At 38.3% G+C, this 14,160-nt stretch overlaps 1 protein-coding gene and 1 long non-coding RNA gene across 2 annotated transcripts; one reads left to right on the top strand and one right to left on the bottom strand.

The window, feature by feature from the left end:
• The first annotated feature begins 9,614 nt into the window (after positions 1–9,614).
• Positions 9,615–10,635, top strand: LOC116169475. Its single transcript, XR_004144963.1, has 2 exons — positions 9,615–9,715; positions 10,377–10,635. It is a non-coding gene; the product is annotated as an uncharacterized LOC116169475 (long non-coding RNA).
• On the bottom strand, positions 9,773–11,388 carry LOC116169474 (glutaredoxin-related protein 5, mitochondrial). Its single transcript, XM_031485578.1, has 2 exons — positions 10,867–11,388; positions 9,773–10,818 (listed from the first exon to the last, which is right to left on the bottom strand). The coding sequence occupies exons 1-2, from the start codon at positions 11,108–11,110 to the stop codon at positions 10,640–10,642; spliced, it is 423 nt and encodes a 140-aa protein (XP_031341438.1). The 5' UTR covers positions 11,111–11,388; the 3' UTR covers positions 9,773–10,639.
• Between the last annotated feature and the right edge of the window lie 2,772 nt (positions 11,389–14,160).

Below are 14,160 nucleotides of genomic sequence, written 5' to 3'. Positions count from 1 at the left end.
AAACAGTATCAGCTGACTGGATTCTGACCGTGCTTCTGACCACGCCTCCTAGATTTTGATATTCTATAGTTATATACAGCATGCTCCCGAAGAATCAGAGCGATCATTTATCATAATAATAATAATAAGAACAAAGAAACACCATAAATACAAGTAACGCAACATGCACTACAAAGACAGGTCCATCCAATAAAGTTACACGCCCTAGCACATTTAAAAAACACAAAACTCCTTCTTCACAGAAACACACCACGTTATCACAACCCACTCGTATTCAACCCAAACGCAAAAACCTATACAGCACTACGAGCTCACAAAATACTGTAGTATCTCCCAGAGGTGGGTACCTATTTCGAATGAATTTATTTGAAATACGTATTTAAAATAGAAAACGCCATTTTATATTTTGTATTTTAAATACTGTAGATAAAATCATTTTCTATTTTAAATAAATCAGTATAACTATTTTCTATTTAAAATAACGTAGTATAGATTCGATTCAAAGTTTTTCTGGTTTACCTGCAAATGTGATCTGTGGAAAGAAACTAAAAATGGTGATATGTGGTAAAGAAGTGTATCAAAACGCTTCCTTGCACAAAACGTGCTACAATGACTCATCCCCTTTTTAAATTACGTTGGGCACCGAGTGAATATAAAACTCAATTCAAAGACTTGCTATACTAAATGAATTAAGAGTAATAACTACAGCTGAGAATGAAGACAACGGCAAAAATAAAGAAATGAACGTGCTTGATGACAAATATTTTTTGTTCCACGATTCTTCTACAGATAGCCCTGGCTCTTCAGATTTAGATAATGGATTACAGCTTGAAGCCCTTCAATATCTTCAGAGTCCACTTAGAAATTTGTCAATGTTGGATCAATTTCCTAACATCAAAATTTTATTTATAAAATACAACACACCACTTCCGTCATCGGCTCCTGTTGAAAGGCTGTTTTCATACGCAGGGATAATCATGCGACCAAAACGTCGATGCATGAATGATGATACATTTGAAAAACTTTTAATAATTAAAGCTAATGTAAATTTTATTGCAAATAAATAAATTGTAAAACCATTTTGTATTCGAAATGTTATTTCAAATACCTATTTTCTATTTTGTATTTTAAATAAATGTACAAAAACCATTTTGCATTTTACATTTTAAATACAATATCTGAATACATTTTGCATTTTCCATTTTAAATACTTATTTAAATGCATTTTACCCACCTCTGGTATCTCCATCAATAACCCAAGCAAAGGCGGTAGTTGGTAGAAAAAGGTCCATTTCAAATTAGAATACCACGTTAGATAAGATTAATTTCTCGAAAAAGAGTCGCAACGAATTTATGTCGATGAAATGTTTCATAGAATACCATGGAAGGTAGAACCCCCCCCCCCCCCGCAATTTTCAACAGTTTTACTTGGCACCACTGAATGCATGTTTATGCAAAATCTGAGACCAATTGGTTGTTAACGAGGTGGTAGTAGAAGATGTGCGTGCTAGTCTTGAACAAAGCCCCCAAAAGCCACTGCGACAGCTACCTCAACAAACTGATTGCTTTACTGAAACTCTACGAGACGAAAACTTTACTTGAACCAAAGAATACTTATTAGTTACTCTTTGCTTGAACCTATTGTAACGGAAATGCTCCAGAATTCTCTGGAATTTTCTACGCGCGCGATAGTGGAAGTTGTAGGAACATTCGAGAATGTACTGGACTTACATTGCTTGCGTGTGTAAATGGTTGCGGACCGAACATCGAGTTAGTCTACTATCGAACGAGATCGAGCACGGAAATATAAATTGCGAAGTGTGTGTGATATAATAATCGATATAAATTGTACGGTTTTTATAGTGTTTTAGTTTTGTTTAATAAATCTTGATATAAATCGAACCCGAATTTATAAATAACGTTACATTGGTGTCAGGTGTGGAATTAATTAAATTAATTAAAAGTAAGATTAAATTAAGTGCTTGTGCTTGTGTATGCCTGTAACAAGATCTGCTGCCGCTAAAATGGAAGAAACGATGCTCAATTTGCTCCAGCAAATCCAAAATGGCCAACAGGTGTTGCAACAAGAAATGAAAAGCAACCAAGAGAAGTTGGAAGAAAATTCTAGAAATTTTGAAGAAAATTCTAGAAATTTTGAAGAAAATTCTAGAAATATTCAAGAGAAGTTCGAGAAAATGGAAGAAAATTCTAGAAAGATTAATGAAGAAAATTCTAGAAATATTCAAGAGAAGTTCGAGAAGTTGGAAGAAAATTCTAGAAGGATTAATGAAGAAAATTCTAAAAATATTCAAGAGAAGTTCGAGAAGTTGGAAGAAAATTCTAGAAAGATTATCGAAGAAAAAGTTGAAGATAGAATTACGGAAGTTTCCAAAACATTTAAAGCAACATTCGTTGAGATTGAGCACAAGTATGAAGAGCTGCGCGAGCAATTCTTGCGACTGACTACGGAAGAGCGTACTAGTAGTGCCCCAGATGAATTACTGATGGACCGTCTTCTTGAGGTGCCACAGTCTACTCATTACAAGAAGGTCGACCCAGAAACAAATACAAGAGTAGAAGGCGACGTTCAGCAAGCCCGAGTAAAGCCACCTACTTTTGATGGTAAGATTCCTTGGACCACGTACGTTCGACAGTTTGAAGCAGCGGCTGCGGCAAATAAATGGACTCTTCAAGACAAAACTACAGCCCTGATTCTTGCTCTGAGAGGAGATGCTCTGGATGTGTTGCGGACTATCCCCGAGGATCAACAGAACTTCCAACAAATAGTAGCGCGACTCGAAATGCGATATGGCGATAAACACCTTCAGCAAGTTTACTATGCCCAAGTCAAGAACCGAATGCAGAAACCTGGAGAAAGTTTGCAGGAACTTGAAGCGGACATCGCTAGACTGATTCGATTGGCATACCCTACGGCACCGGAGAGCTTTCTTGATCAACTGGCTGTACAAACATTTATCGATGCCGTTCGTGATGGAGATGCCCAGCAGGCTTTGAGACTGGCTAGGCACGACAAAATTGAGAAAGCTTTGGCCCATGCGTTAGAATTCGAAGCCGCCAAGAAAGCTAGTCATGGAAGTGCGCGAGTACGTATGGTGGAACCTCGCAGTGAGAGCCGGGTAAGAACCATCGAAGAGGAAGGTGGCTCTGAAAGTTTTGAAGAAAAGGTCAGTAAAGTAGTGGAAGAAAAGGTCAATAAAGCAATACAGTCACTGGCAAAGAAACGTGAACCACGATGTTGGAATTGCGGCGAGATTGGACACGTTCGCCGCAACTGCCAAAAACCATTACAGCAGTCGGAAAACTAAGAAAGGTCGACAGGAAGGGGCTATCGTCGACCTGCAGAAACAAAGCCCCGATCTTCACTGTAAACATTACGTCGTCTGGAAAAGTTCTGAGTCTGTACATCGACGGCCGAGTTAATGGAGAAGACAGATCCTTGCTAGTAGACACAGGTGCAACAAGAACTATTGCAAGACCAGAGTTATTGAAGAATCATTCTCGGATCTCATCTTCGACCGTGCAGTTAAAAACAGCAACTGGTGAAAGAATAAAAACGCACGGAGAAATACAAATGTCTGTCACCATCGGAAAGACCACCATCAATCACCAGGTGCTAATTGCTGATATTTCTGATCAATTCATCTTGGGGATGGATCTTCTTAAGAAACTCGGAGCTGTGTTAGACGTGAAAAAGGGCGTGTTAAAGGTCGGCGATGAAGAACTCCCTTTCCATGAAGACAAAGAAGATGTTATCCGCCTGTTAACCACTCATGACGTCATTATACCCGGACTTAGTGAAAAAATTATAATGGCCACTTTAGATGGATATTGTCGCCAGGGAAGCCTACGGATAGTCGAAGCACTAAACGAAAAGGAATTTCTAGTGGCTAGGGCTCTGGTAAAAGTTCAAAATGGCGTTCCGATTCGAATTATGAATTTGAAAGATAGTCCTGTTAAGCTAAGCAAACGAACTGTAGTTGGACAGTGTGTGCCCATCTCGGCTATTCGCTCTGTAAAATCGGAAAATCTATCTAAAGGAAAGTATCCAAGAGAGCTGATAGATATGGTCATTAAAAACACCCCAGATTTGGACAATAGACAACGACAAAAGGTGAAAAATATGCTTGTGGAATTTCGGGATGTGTTCGCGGTAAACGACCAGGACAAGGGCAAGACAAGCATAGTCACCCATAAAATAAATACTGGCAATTCCCAACCGATTAGACAACAGCCAAGGCGACTCCCATTGGCTAAACGAGACGAAGCGGAAGAGATTATTAGAGACATGAGAAAACAAGGTGTCATCGAGCCATCGAATAGTCCTTGGTCATCACCGATAGTGCTTGTAAAGAAGAAGGATGGCTCCACAAGATTTTGCGTTGACTACCGTCTGTTAAATTCGGTCACCAAGAAAGATAGCTATCCACTGCCAAGAATAGACGACACCTTGGACACTTTATCTGGAGCCCAATGGTTTTCCACACTCGATCTAAAGAGTGGTTATTGGCAAGTGGGGATGGAATCGACAGACCGAGAGAAGACCGCGTTTTCTATAGGCTCTGGACTTTGGCAATTCACAGTAATGCCTTTCGGATTGTGTAATGCCCCCGCGACGTTTGAGAGACTTATGGAAGCAGTTCTAAGGGGACTAACGTGGCAGACATGTCTGGTATATTTGGATGATGTAATTGTCGTAGGAAAAACTTTTGAAGAACACCTAAAGAACCTGAGAGAGGTGTTTGGACGATTACGAGAGGCCAATTTAAAACTAAGTCCCAAGAAATGCTTTATGTTCCAAAAAGAAGTTAAATATTTGGGGCACATCGTATCTCGTGATGGTGTTACAGCTGACCCAGAGAAGATTATAGCGATTCAAGAGTGGCCGATTCCTGAGAACAAGCACGAGATTCGAAGTTTCCTCGGTTTGTGCACCTATTATAGACGATTCGTGAAAGGATTTGCCAACATTGCCAAACCATTAATAAAGTTGACAGAAGAGGGCAATGAGTACGAATGGAGTGAAGACTGTCAAAGAGCTTTCGAACATCTCCGGCAAGCTCTTACTAGCGCACCTATCCTTGGCTACCCCAGAAATGAAGGAAAGTTTGTGCTAGATACCGATGCCAGTAACACCGCCATTGGAGCTGTTCTCTCTCAATTGCAAGACGGACAGGAAAGAGTCATTGCCTATTTCAGCAAAGTACTGTCGAAACCCGAGAGGAATTATTGTGTGACTAGGCGAGAGCTCCTGGGTGTGGTAAAGGCATGCGAACATTTCCATAAGTACCTTTACGGCCGCAAGTTCCTGATAAGGACAGATCATGCAGCGCTAAAGTGGCTCTTGCAGTTCCGAAACCCAGAAGGACAGGTGGTAAGATGGTTAGAACGTCTTCAGGAATATGACTACGACATTGAACACAGGGCTGGAAAAGTTCACAATAATGCAGACGCTTTGTCAAGAAGACCGTGCAAGGACAACTGCACACATTGTTCTAAAATAGAAGACAAGATGGGCCATCTGCGGCGAACAACTGTAGAGAGTGAGGAATGGAAGCCAAGCGAAATCAAAACGGCCCAAGAAAACGACCCAAGTTTAAAAACTGTTCTGAATTGGATGCGCCACGGACAAAGACCAGACTGGCAAGACATTAGTGCCACAAGTCCTGAAGTAAAGAGTTATTGGGGCCAATGGAATAGCCTGACTCTGAAAGACAACCTGTTGTATAGGACCCTTGAAAGTGAAGATGGCACCGAATCGACGCTGCAATTAGTAGTACCTAGAAGCAAAGTGTCGGAAGTATTGCGAAAATTGCATGACGGCGCTTCCGGAGGACACTTTGGTATTACGAAAACGTTGCAAAGGGTACGTGAGCGATTCTATTGGGTCAACCGTAAAGAAGATGTCCGGCGATGGTGTCAAAAATGTGAGTTATGTGCTACTGGAAACGGACCAGTTTCCAAGAAGAAGGCACCCATGAGGCAGTATAACGTTGGTAGTCCGATGGAACGAGTTGCTATCGATATCGCAGGACCGTTTCCCGAGACAGATGGCGGAAATAAATATATCCTAGTCGCTATGGATTATTTCACAAAGTGGACTGAAGCTTACGCCATTCCAAACCAAGAGGCAGCAACAGTTGCAGAAGTGTTGGTAAAGGAGTTCTTTACACGTTTTGGTGTTCCTATAGAAATCCATTCAGACCAAGGAAGGAACTTTGAATCGGCTTTGTTCCAAGATGTTTGTCGATTGGTAGGAGCCAATAAAACCAGAACAACACCTTTGCATCCTCAGTCAGATGGAATGGTGGAGAGAATGAATCGAACGATGGGTAAATATCTTTCAAAGGTCGTGGCAGAACATCAGAAAAATTGGGACCAGTACCTCCACCTGTTCCTTATGGCATATCGATCAGCCGTCAACGAGACCACGGGTCAGACTCCTGCCTGCCTTATGTTGGGTCGTGAACTACGCCTTCCATGTGATCTCGAGTTTGGGCGTAAACCCCATGAAGAATATGTCGCAGGTGAAAATTATGTTGACCAACTAAAGGCGAAGATGAACGATATTCACGACTTGGCTAGAAGTCATATTCAGATTGCCAGCGATCGCATGAAAAATCAATACAACCTCCGCTCGGTCAATGAAACTTTTGAAGCTGGAGATCTGGTATGGCTGCACAATCCACAGAGACGAAGGGGTCTTTCTCCCAAGCTACAAAGACAATGGGAAGGTCCGTATGAGGTGATCAAGAAAATAAATGACGTGATATATCGTATCAGAATGAACCACCGAAAACCGAAAGTTGTCCACATTAATCGACTCGCACGATATGCCGGATCCAACAACAACGAAGAAGTTAGAGGTATTCGAGAAGAGGAACGCAGCTTTGGGATCGAGCCAAACTTTAACGATTTTATGTCAAATTACGCCCAGCGGAAGAAAGCTCGATTTGGCGTTACTCAGGAAATTTGTCAAAATATTTTTGAGCTTCCGATTAACGTTTCCATCGCCCATTGTGTCGCCGAAGACCTTCGCATGGAGTAGAGGTATAGCTTCCGTATTCCGGAAAAGATTTGGAAGAATGGACGAGTTGTTAAAGCAAAGACCACGAGTGGGTAAAGTACTGCGCTTGGAAGATAGTCAACGCTCTTTGTTCTACTTGGTTTCAAAGAAAACGTCAGAAGGCAAACCCACCTATGAAAACCTCTGGTCTGCTTTAAAAAGCTTAAAGAAACTCATGGCATACTATGACATAAATAGCTTGGCGATCCCGAAGATTGGCTGTGGTTTAGATGGGTTGGACTGGAAAATAGTGCGAACCATGATCGAAGTGATTTTTAGAAACACTAGCGTTCGAATTACAGTATGCTGCTTCAACCCACAGGGGACGACCCTCCGCAAAACTGTGGACTGTTACTTTTTCAAGAAAGGTGTTTGTCGAGCAGGCTCTGACTGCAGATTCCGACACGAGGCATTAAAAAGTAATACTAACGCAGTTTCTGAACGAGACGTCCAGAATTAAGAAGGGGGCAGTGTAACGGAAATGCTCCAGAATTCTCTGGAATTTTCTACGCGCGCGATAGTGGAAGTTGTAGGAACATTCGAGAATGTACTGGACTTACATTGCTTGCGTGTGTAAATGGTTGCGGACCGAACATCGAGTTAGTCTACTATCGAACGAGATCGAGCACGGAAATATAAATTGCGAAGTGTGTGTGATATAATAATCGATATAAATTGTACGGTTTTTATAGTGTTTTAGTTTTGTTTAATAAATCTTGATATAAATCGAACCCGAATTTATAAATAACGTTACACTATTTTTAAGTCAGGTTTTGTGTATGTGATTTGTATTTATCGTGCTATATTATGATCTTATATAAGTATATTATACTTTTCCGCACCTATATATGGGTAGGTAAAGTATTGTTTTCATCTCAGAAAAAAGTTTGTTACCACGATAACTCAAAATCTCCTGGGACAATTGCGTAAATTTTTGCAGGTGTATTATTTGCTGGTTGAAGAAGACACCTATTAATTTTCAGGCCGGTGGGGCATATCCTTAGCTTTCGTGCGGAAAAGTTAACAGTTTTAAAGAAACTCATTTTTTATTTATGCATTCAGGTATGAGAGGTTCCACCCTGTATATACAGTTTACGACGATGCACATAATTTTGAAAGTTCGAAACCACGCAAACCGATATATGGAATTTTAATGTACCTATAGTATTCTTTGCTATAGGCATTGTATATGCACAGAGTTGTATGTATATACAGTGAATTTTTTTTAAATGCGAACATAGGAGTTTGTATGCAATGTAATTTCCCTGTTCGATTTAAAAAAAAACACATCAATCTATTGAGTAGTTCAAATGAGTAGTAGATACAATTGACAGCTGTCATTTTTAAAAATACCGCCGTCCAATTTAATTACGAAATCGGTTAGGTTATTGTTTAGAATGTCAAGGAGGACACTTCGAACATTTATTGTAATTGTTTGCGTTATTTATTTTCTTATTTTCTTCATTTATGTATTGAATAAATCAAATTAGTAGACTACCAGGTGCACATGACCTACAAATAATTGAAGGTTGGTTCACAATTAATTGTGACGTCAGCGCGTGCCATGTGAAGTCAAGTTATCGTAAGTTTAAGAAAAATTTATCCTAAAGTTGCTGTGGCCTCACATGGCTTCTTTAAAAAAATCTTACCGAGTGCTCTTCATCATAAAGACTATGAATTGCTGTTCATAGTCACACAAATTGCGCGTTTTGGGAATGTGAACCGCGCACATCTCATAGATCGATGTGTTTTTTTTTAATTGAGCATAGGGAAAATACATTGCATGCAAACTCCTATGTTCGCATTTAAAAAGCTCACTGTATATACAACTCTGTGTGTACATGTGTTACCGGCAAACTGCGAAATCCGGCATTTTGCGAAATGACCAATGCAGCAGGCAAAGTGAGAAATGGAACTCGACATTGCACTTCGCCTGCCTCTCTTTAGGGATTTCGCGAAATGCCTAAACATTCAGGCAAAGTGAGAATTCTCTGTTATTTTCCACAGATTCCACACTTTGCCTGCATGCTGCATGTTTAGGCATTTCGCGAAATCCCTAAAGAGAGGCAGGCACAGTGTGAACTCCAGTTCCATTTCTCACTTTGCCTGTTGCAATCGTCATTTCGCGAAATGCCTAGGCATTTTGCTACTGTGCCCGTAGCTGAGTGGTATGCGAGCTATTCAGTGCCGAGTATATTGTTTGGTTACCGGTGGAAAACAATTCGAGCACCGATTGTAATCTTATACGTTTATATCTGATTCGAATAGATTTGTTGATTTAGAAACAATTTCTGTAGCACTGTGGCAGATGATTCGCGAGGAAGCTACGACTGAAACAATTGATGCAATGTAAATTTCCCTATGGCCCATTTTAAATAACTCAACACCTTCACATTGTCGTATGGCCCATCTTAAAAAAATACCGTGTATATGCTATGGTCGTAAATCGTGTCCTATTGTACGACTTCCGCCCAACGTTCTTTCATTTTCACGCCGCCACTGCAAATTTAAAATGCTAATGTTATGGGAAGTTTTAGATGTGTCGGTTGGTACCTACTTTGTAAGAAAGTATTCAAAAATTCATATAAGTAAATTGTGTTGATTGCTTTGCGAATTCGTTAAAAATGTCAGGTATAGACTTTATTGATTACTTTGGGAGTACTACCTAACTTAACAAAAAAAACTATACAAAGCTTAGTGTATCTACGATACACATATATCTGGTTTCACAAACTCGGATTAAGGTTGATCCATCATTAAAAATATTAGAATGTTAGACCACCTTTGCTTATTAGGTAAGGTGTTTAGCATTGTAACATATCATTTTGTGAAACCAGGCAAACCATCTTTATTTTAAATTAAATCAACATTATCTCGATGTTTATAGTAAAATTTATAATTGATTCAAAGAACGACTGGTTCATCATAGTTCATAGTTGAAGGTTTTTGATGTGTTCGTTGTTTGAGAGTAATGCATTTATAATATACCAATGAGAATATATCTTTATTCTCGTCTTTATTCATCAACTCAATTGGTGAAAATTATAAAACAATAAATGACCAGTCAGTCTTTTATCACAGCGAATATACAATTGTTCTCTGTTTACTTCAAGCAACTTTGAGATCATATTACTAAGCAAACTGATTAAATCGCAATTACACTTTTATACCTAATTCATAATTGTCCATAAAAGTACTATACATAGTTCCAAAATATGAATTAAATTAAAACGTATGCTATCATGGCTATATACCTATGTAAGTTGAATTAGTGAACTGAAATTTGTTTTAGAAATATGTCGGAGAATGGAAACAAAAGTAAAAACAATGCCAAGCCACAACCAGCACGAAGAAAGCAGAAAGATGAAGCCGACAACTTGTTTTTCCTTGGTTTTCAACAGATATTAGAATCGCAACCTGAAAACAGTGATTTTAAAAACAAAGTATTCAACATAACAAGTACAAATAATCATGGAGAATTACTCGTAAAGATTAAAGATTTATTTCACCTAAAAGAAACCAATAAATAAACAACAGGAAATACAAATCTATGTACTAATTTTTTTCTTTCTTATCTTTCTGTTCGAGCAATGCACTTTTGATGCCAGCCTTCTGTAGTTCCTCAATAAGATCGCCGGATTGGTGCATATTTAGCATAATATCACAACCTCCGATTAACTCTCCGTTTATAAAAACTTGAGGTATAGTTGGCCATTTCGAATACTCTTTGATTCCTGAAACCGCAAAAGTTAACTAGCTGTTAAAGTAGGTACCTTAATTGCCTTGTCTCAAAGCGTCGTCCTGTAAAACATCGTAAGAGTCGTATGTGACACCGTGCATTCGTAAGATTTGGACAACTGCATTGCTAAAACCGCATCGCGGTTCTTCCGGTACTCCCTTCATGAAAACTACCACTTTGTTTTTGTCGACTAATTGCTTAATTTCGTTTGCGGGTTTTAGCGTCGCAAACCTTGCCAGTAGAACTGTTTTGTTAATTATAAAAGAACTTTTATTTAATATATTCATTGTAAATGCGTTTCAAACGTAACACCTAACCAAACAAATATTTTTTTTACAACTTTTACAAAAGTAGCAGGTACAGTGTTGCCACACCCGTCAAATAATAGTTCGTAATATACACAGGGTGTTCTTATATATGATGAAAATACGGCAAAGGCTAATTCTGAGCTGCGCTCGTGAACTAAACATCTCACTAACCAATAAAACGCCTCATTTATACACTCATTGCACTATTTGTATTATTTAGTATCGCTGTCTCTAGGTAAAATAATAAACAGGACACACAAGTATAACATTTAATTGGAACACAACATAACCATGCTTGTAGATGCAGTCAACGACATGTTCTAGTTCTCCATCTACGCACCAGAGTGCTACTACAGAATAAGATATTATAGTATCTTAAAACTACATATTATACACTATTACAGTGGGACCATAGACATATAGGCAAGTTCCGACCATCCGAAAATTTGAAAAATGTTGATGGATTTAACTTTTCCGACCATCGTTTGACGTTTTGACATGAAAGGTGTTAAGCTAAATCCATTTCAACTTTGTCCGACGTCGGACGAATGTTGAGAATTCGTATCCGCACTTTAGCGCTAATGCATTTTAAAAGTTTTTAACCAATAGGGACACTATCGGATCGTCGGACATCGGATGCCATGAGAGCTAGACTTATGTTTCATATGTCTATGAGTGGGACTTTATATGATCTAAGAGTGGGACAAAGGCTTTACAAGCAAAATCGAATGCTACGTGTTGAAGCAAATTTCCGTGTGGCGGCCATATTCTCGAGACCAAACAAAACGGTTATGTACCAGACGGATGAGTAATTCAATAATGTTTATCAAAAACCTTAATATATTAATACAGAAAACTGACGTTGAAAACCGGTCGCAAATTACAGCGCTACAACGATGCGGTAGAGGAAATGTCAACAGCAAACTGTCATACTTCGTTTGAACTTTGTTGGTGGTTCTACGTCATCTACGTGCTTTATTATTGTTATTCTTCTCCTTTTTCCTCTTTTCTTAGGCATAGTGCTTGTTTAGGGTTTGGTTAATGTTCCTGTGAGATGGATTGGCAGCTGTCTTATGGATAAATTGATAATATTAAAGTATTTAGTAATATCACATATTATTAGAGAGAGCACAGATACACGTAAAATATCTATAGAGATATATAACCTTGGTATACTATATTAATCTTCGCCATTCTACCATATATATAATATATATGCATTCTACACCAGGCCGTGTAGATGGCGCTCTTTCCCATATCTCACTTTACGCAAATGCAAATTGTAGCGCGAGTTTCATATGTATATTAAGGTATTTGTTTTTATTGCTTTACAGTGTAATGTTAGCATTGTTTGCAAAATAAAGAGCATTATTATTATTATTATTATTATTATTCAGTACAGGAAATTATTATTTTCATTTTTAGTAATGTTGATGTGTAGGACGAGTGATGACGCCCACAAATCATCAGCACAGAGCTGGCACAATTCACTTGCAGATTTTGGTACCGATCGAAATAATAACCATGCGTTCTTAGCAAGGTTGTGAGCCCATTTTAAAAATTCCGTATCTTGGTTAATGTTGAGGCACACAACGCGCGATGAAGGTTGAAAATCAAACTAACACAAATCATTTGCAAATTTTGGTGCCGATCAAAAACACGCTTTACCCATTTTAAACATTTCGTATCTGGGTTAATGTTGACTTACATAATGCAAAATCAGGCTCACACATCGGCACAAAACGGGCACAAAATATTGAATTATGCGTTCTTAACTTTGGGGTTAAATTCTTCCACTGTACGATTATCTTCAGCTGGAATGAATGTTGTTGGTCATCATCAAGGACCTATTAAAAAAAAATTAAGAGGTCCGTGGTTGTCATATGAAATTTTTTATAACAACAATTGTTTTTTAAATGTATGTAACTGGAAAAAGTAGTGTGATACGTTTTGTAATGTTTGATTCTAAATAAATGTAAAGCCAAAACATTTTAAAAAAGAATGATTCTCATTTTTTCCTCAACTTTTCAATGAGTGATCCTGTATATTTATGTATTTTTGTGGGCGGATGCAATGCGCCGTTTCGAACTCGACAACACTGGCAGCCGCGCATGCGGCTTTAAAAATCAATACCAACAAATCGACATTTGCAAATGGTAGACGCCGCCATACGAAGCAACAATTTTTTATCAAACGTTCAGTGCAAGAAGACAAGTATCCTAAAGCATAAAGTGAGTTTTCCTTTAATGTCAATAAATTCGAAAAGTTAACACCAGTTTTTTACAGTTGGTTTAGTTTGGACCGGTATTGTACTTTGCAGTTATTTCTCTTATGGTGAGTTTTCTTTTTGTTTATTAATGGGCGTCAGTATTGTACAAAGTTAAATTGTCTCTGAAGTACTGTTTTATGTTTATTTATTTCTCTTCATGTGGAGAAAGCAAACAAAATTGTTTTGTCCAAATAGTGTTTCTTACCAAGATTTTCTAAAACACCTTATTTGAGGTTAATCTTATTTTTATTTATTTTGTGTTTTTCTGTCTTACCATACTGATAGGCCGACAGAGCCTCTCTGCTCGGAATTTTGAAATGTGTACATTTTTTTCAAAATTCCACTCAGGATCTAAATCATTGTGGTTTTTCTACAGGGCACAAAAGTGTGCCATTTATATAACATGGTACAGTTATTTACTTACCTACAGGTTATGCACATTGCCTGTCTAATAATTAGGGCTGTTTGTGCTGAATAGCGTTCGATTTCACTGTTTTCATTATAAAATGTTTGATTAAACGAAAAAATGAGAGCCAGTTGTTACTACTTTGCAACCAGCTGACTAACGAAGAGTGAAGGGAACGATCTTTTGCGTTATTTATCAGTCTTCGTTGAAAGTTAATAATGATAATCGGTTAATTACATTGGAATACATCGGTTAATTTTATTTATTTCGTTATTGTACTAATGCTAATGTTATCGGGTTATTTCTACAATTGTGTTTACACGCGGATAATTATATTATTTCTATTGTGACTGA

This window comes from Photinus pyralis, unplaced genomic scaffold (genome assembly GCF_008802855.1).
Source record: "Photinus pyralis isolate 1611_PpyrPB1 unplaced genomic scaffold, Ppyr1.3 Ppyr1.4_LG4, whole genome shotgun sequence".
Lineage (NCBI taxonomy): Eukaryota > Metazoa > Arthropoda > Insecta > Coleoptera > Lampyridae > Photinus > Photinus pyralis.
Note: the sequence above shows the minus strand (reverse complement) of the source record. Positions and strands in the feature narration are given on the sequence as shown.

Coding starts and splice junctions, on each gene's coding strand:
- LOC116169474 (XM_031485578.1), bottom strand. CDS start 11,110: ATGAATATATTAAATAAAAGTTCTTTTATAATTAACAAAACAGTTCTA. Junction 10,819..10,866: donor GGACGACGCTTTGAGACAAG/GCAATTAAGGTA, acceptor TTGCGGTTTCAG/GAATCAAAGAGTATTCGAAA.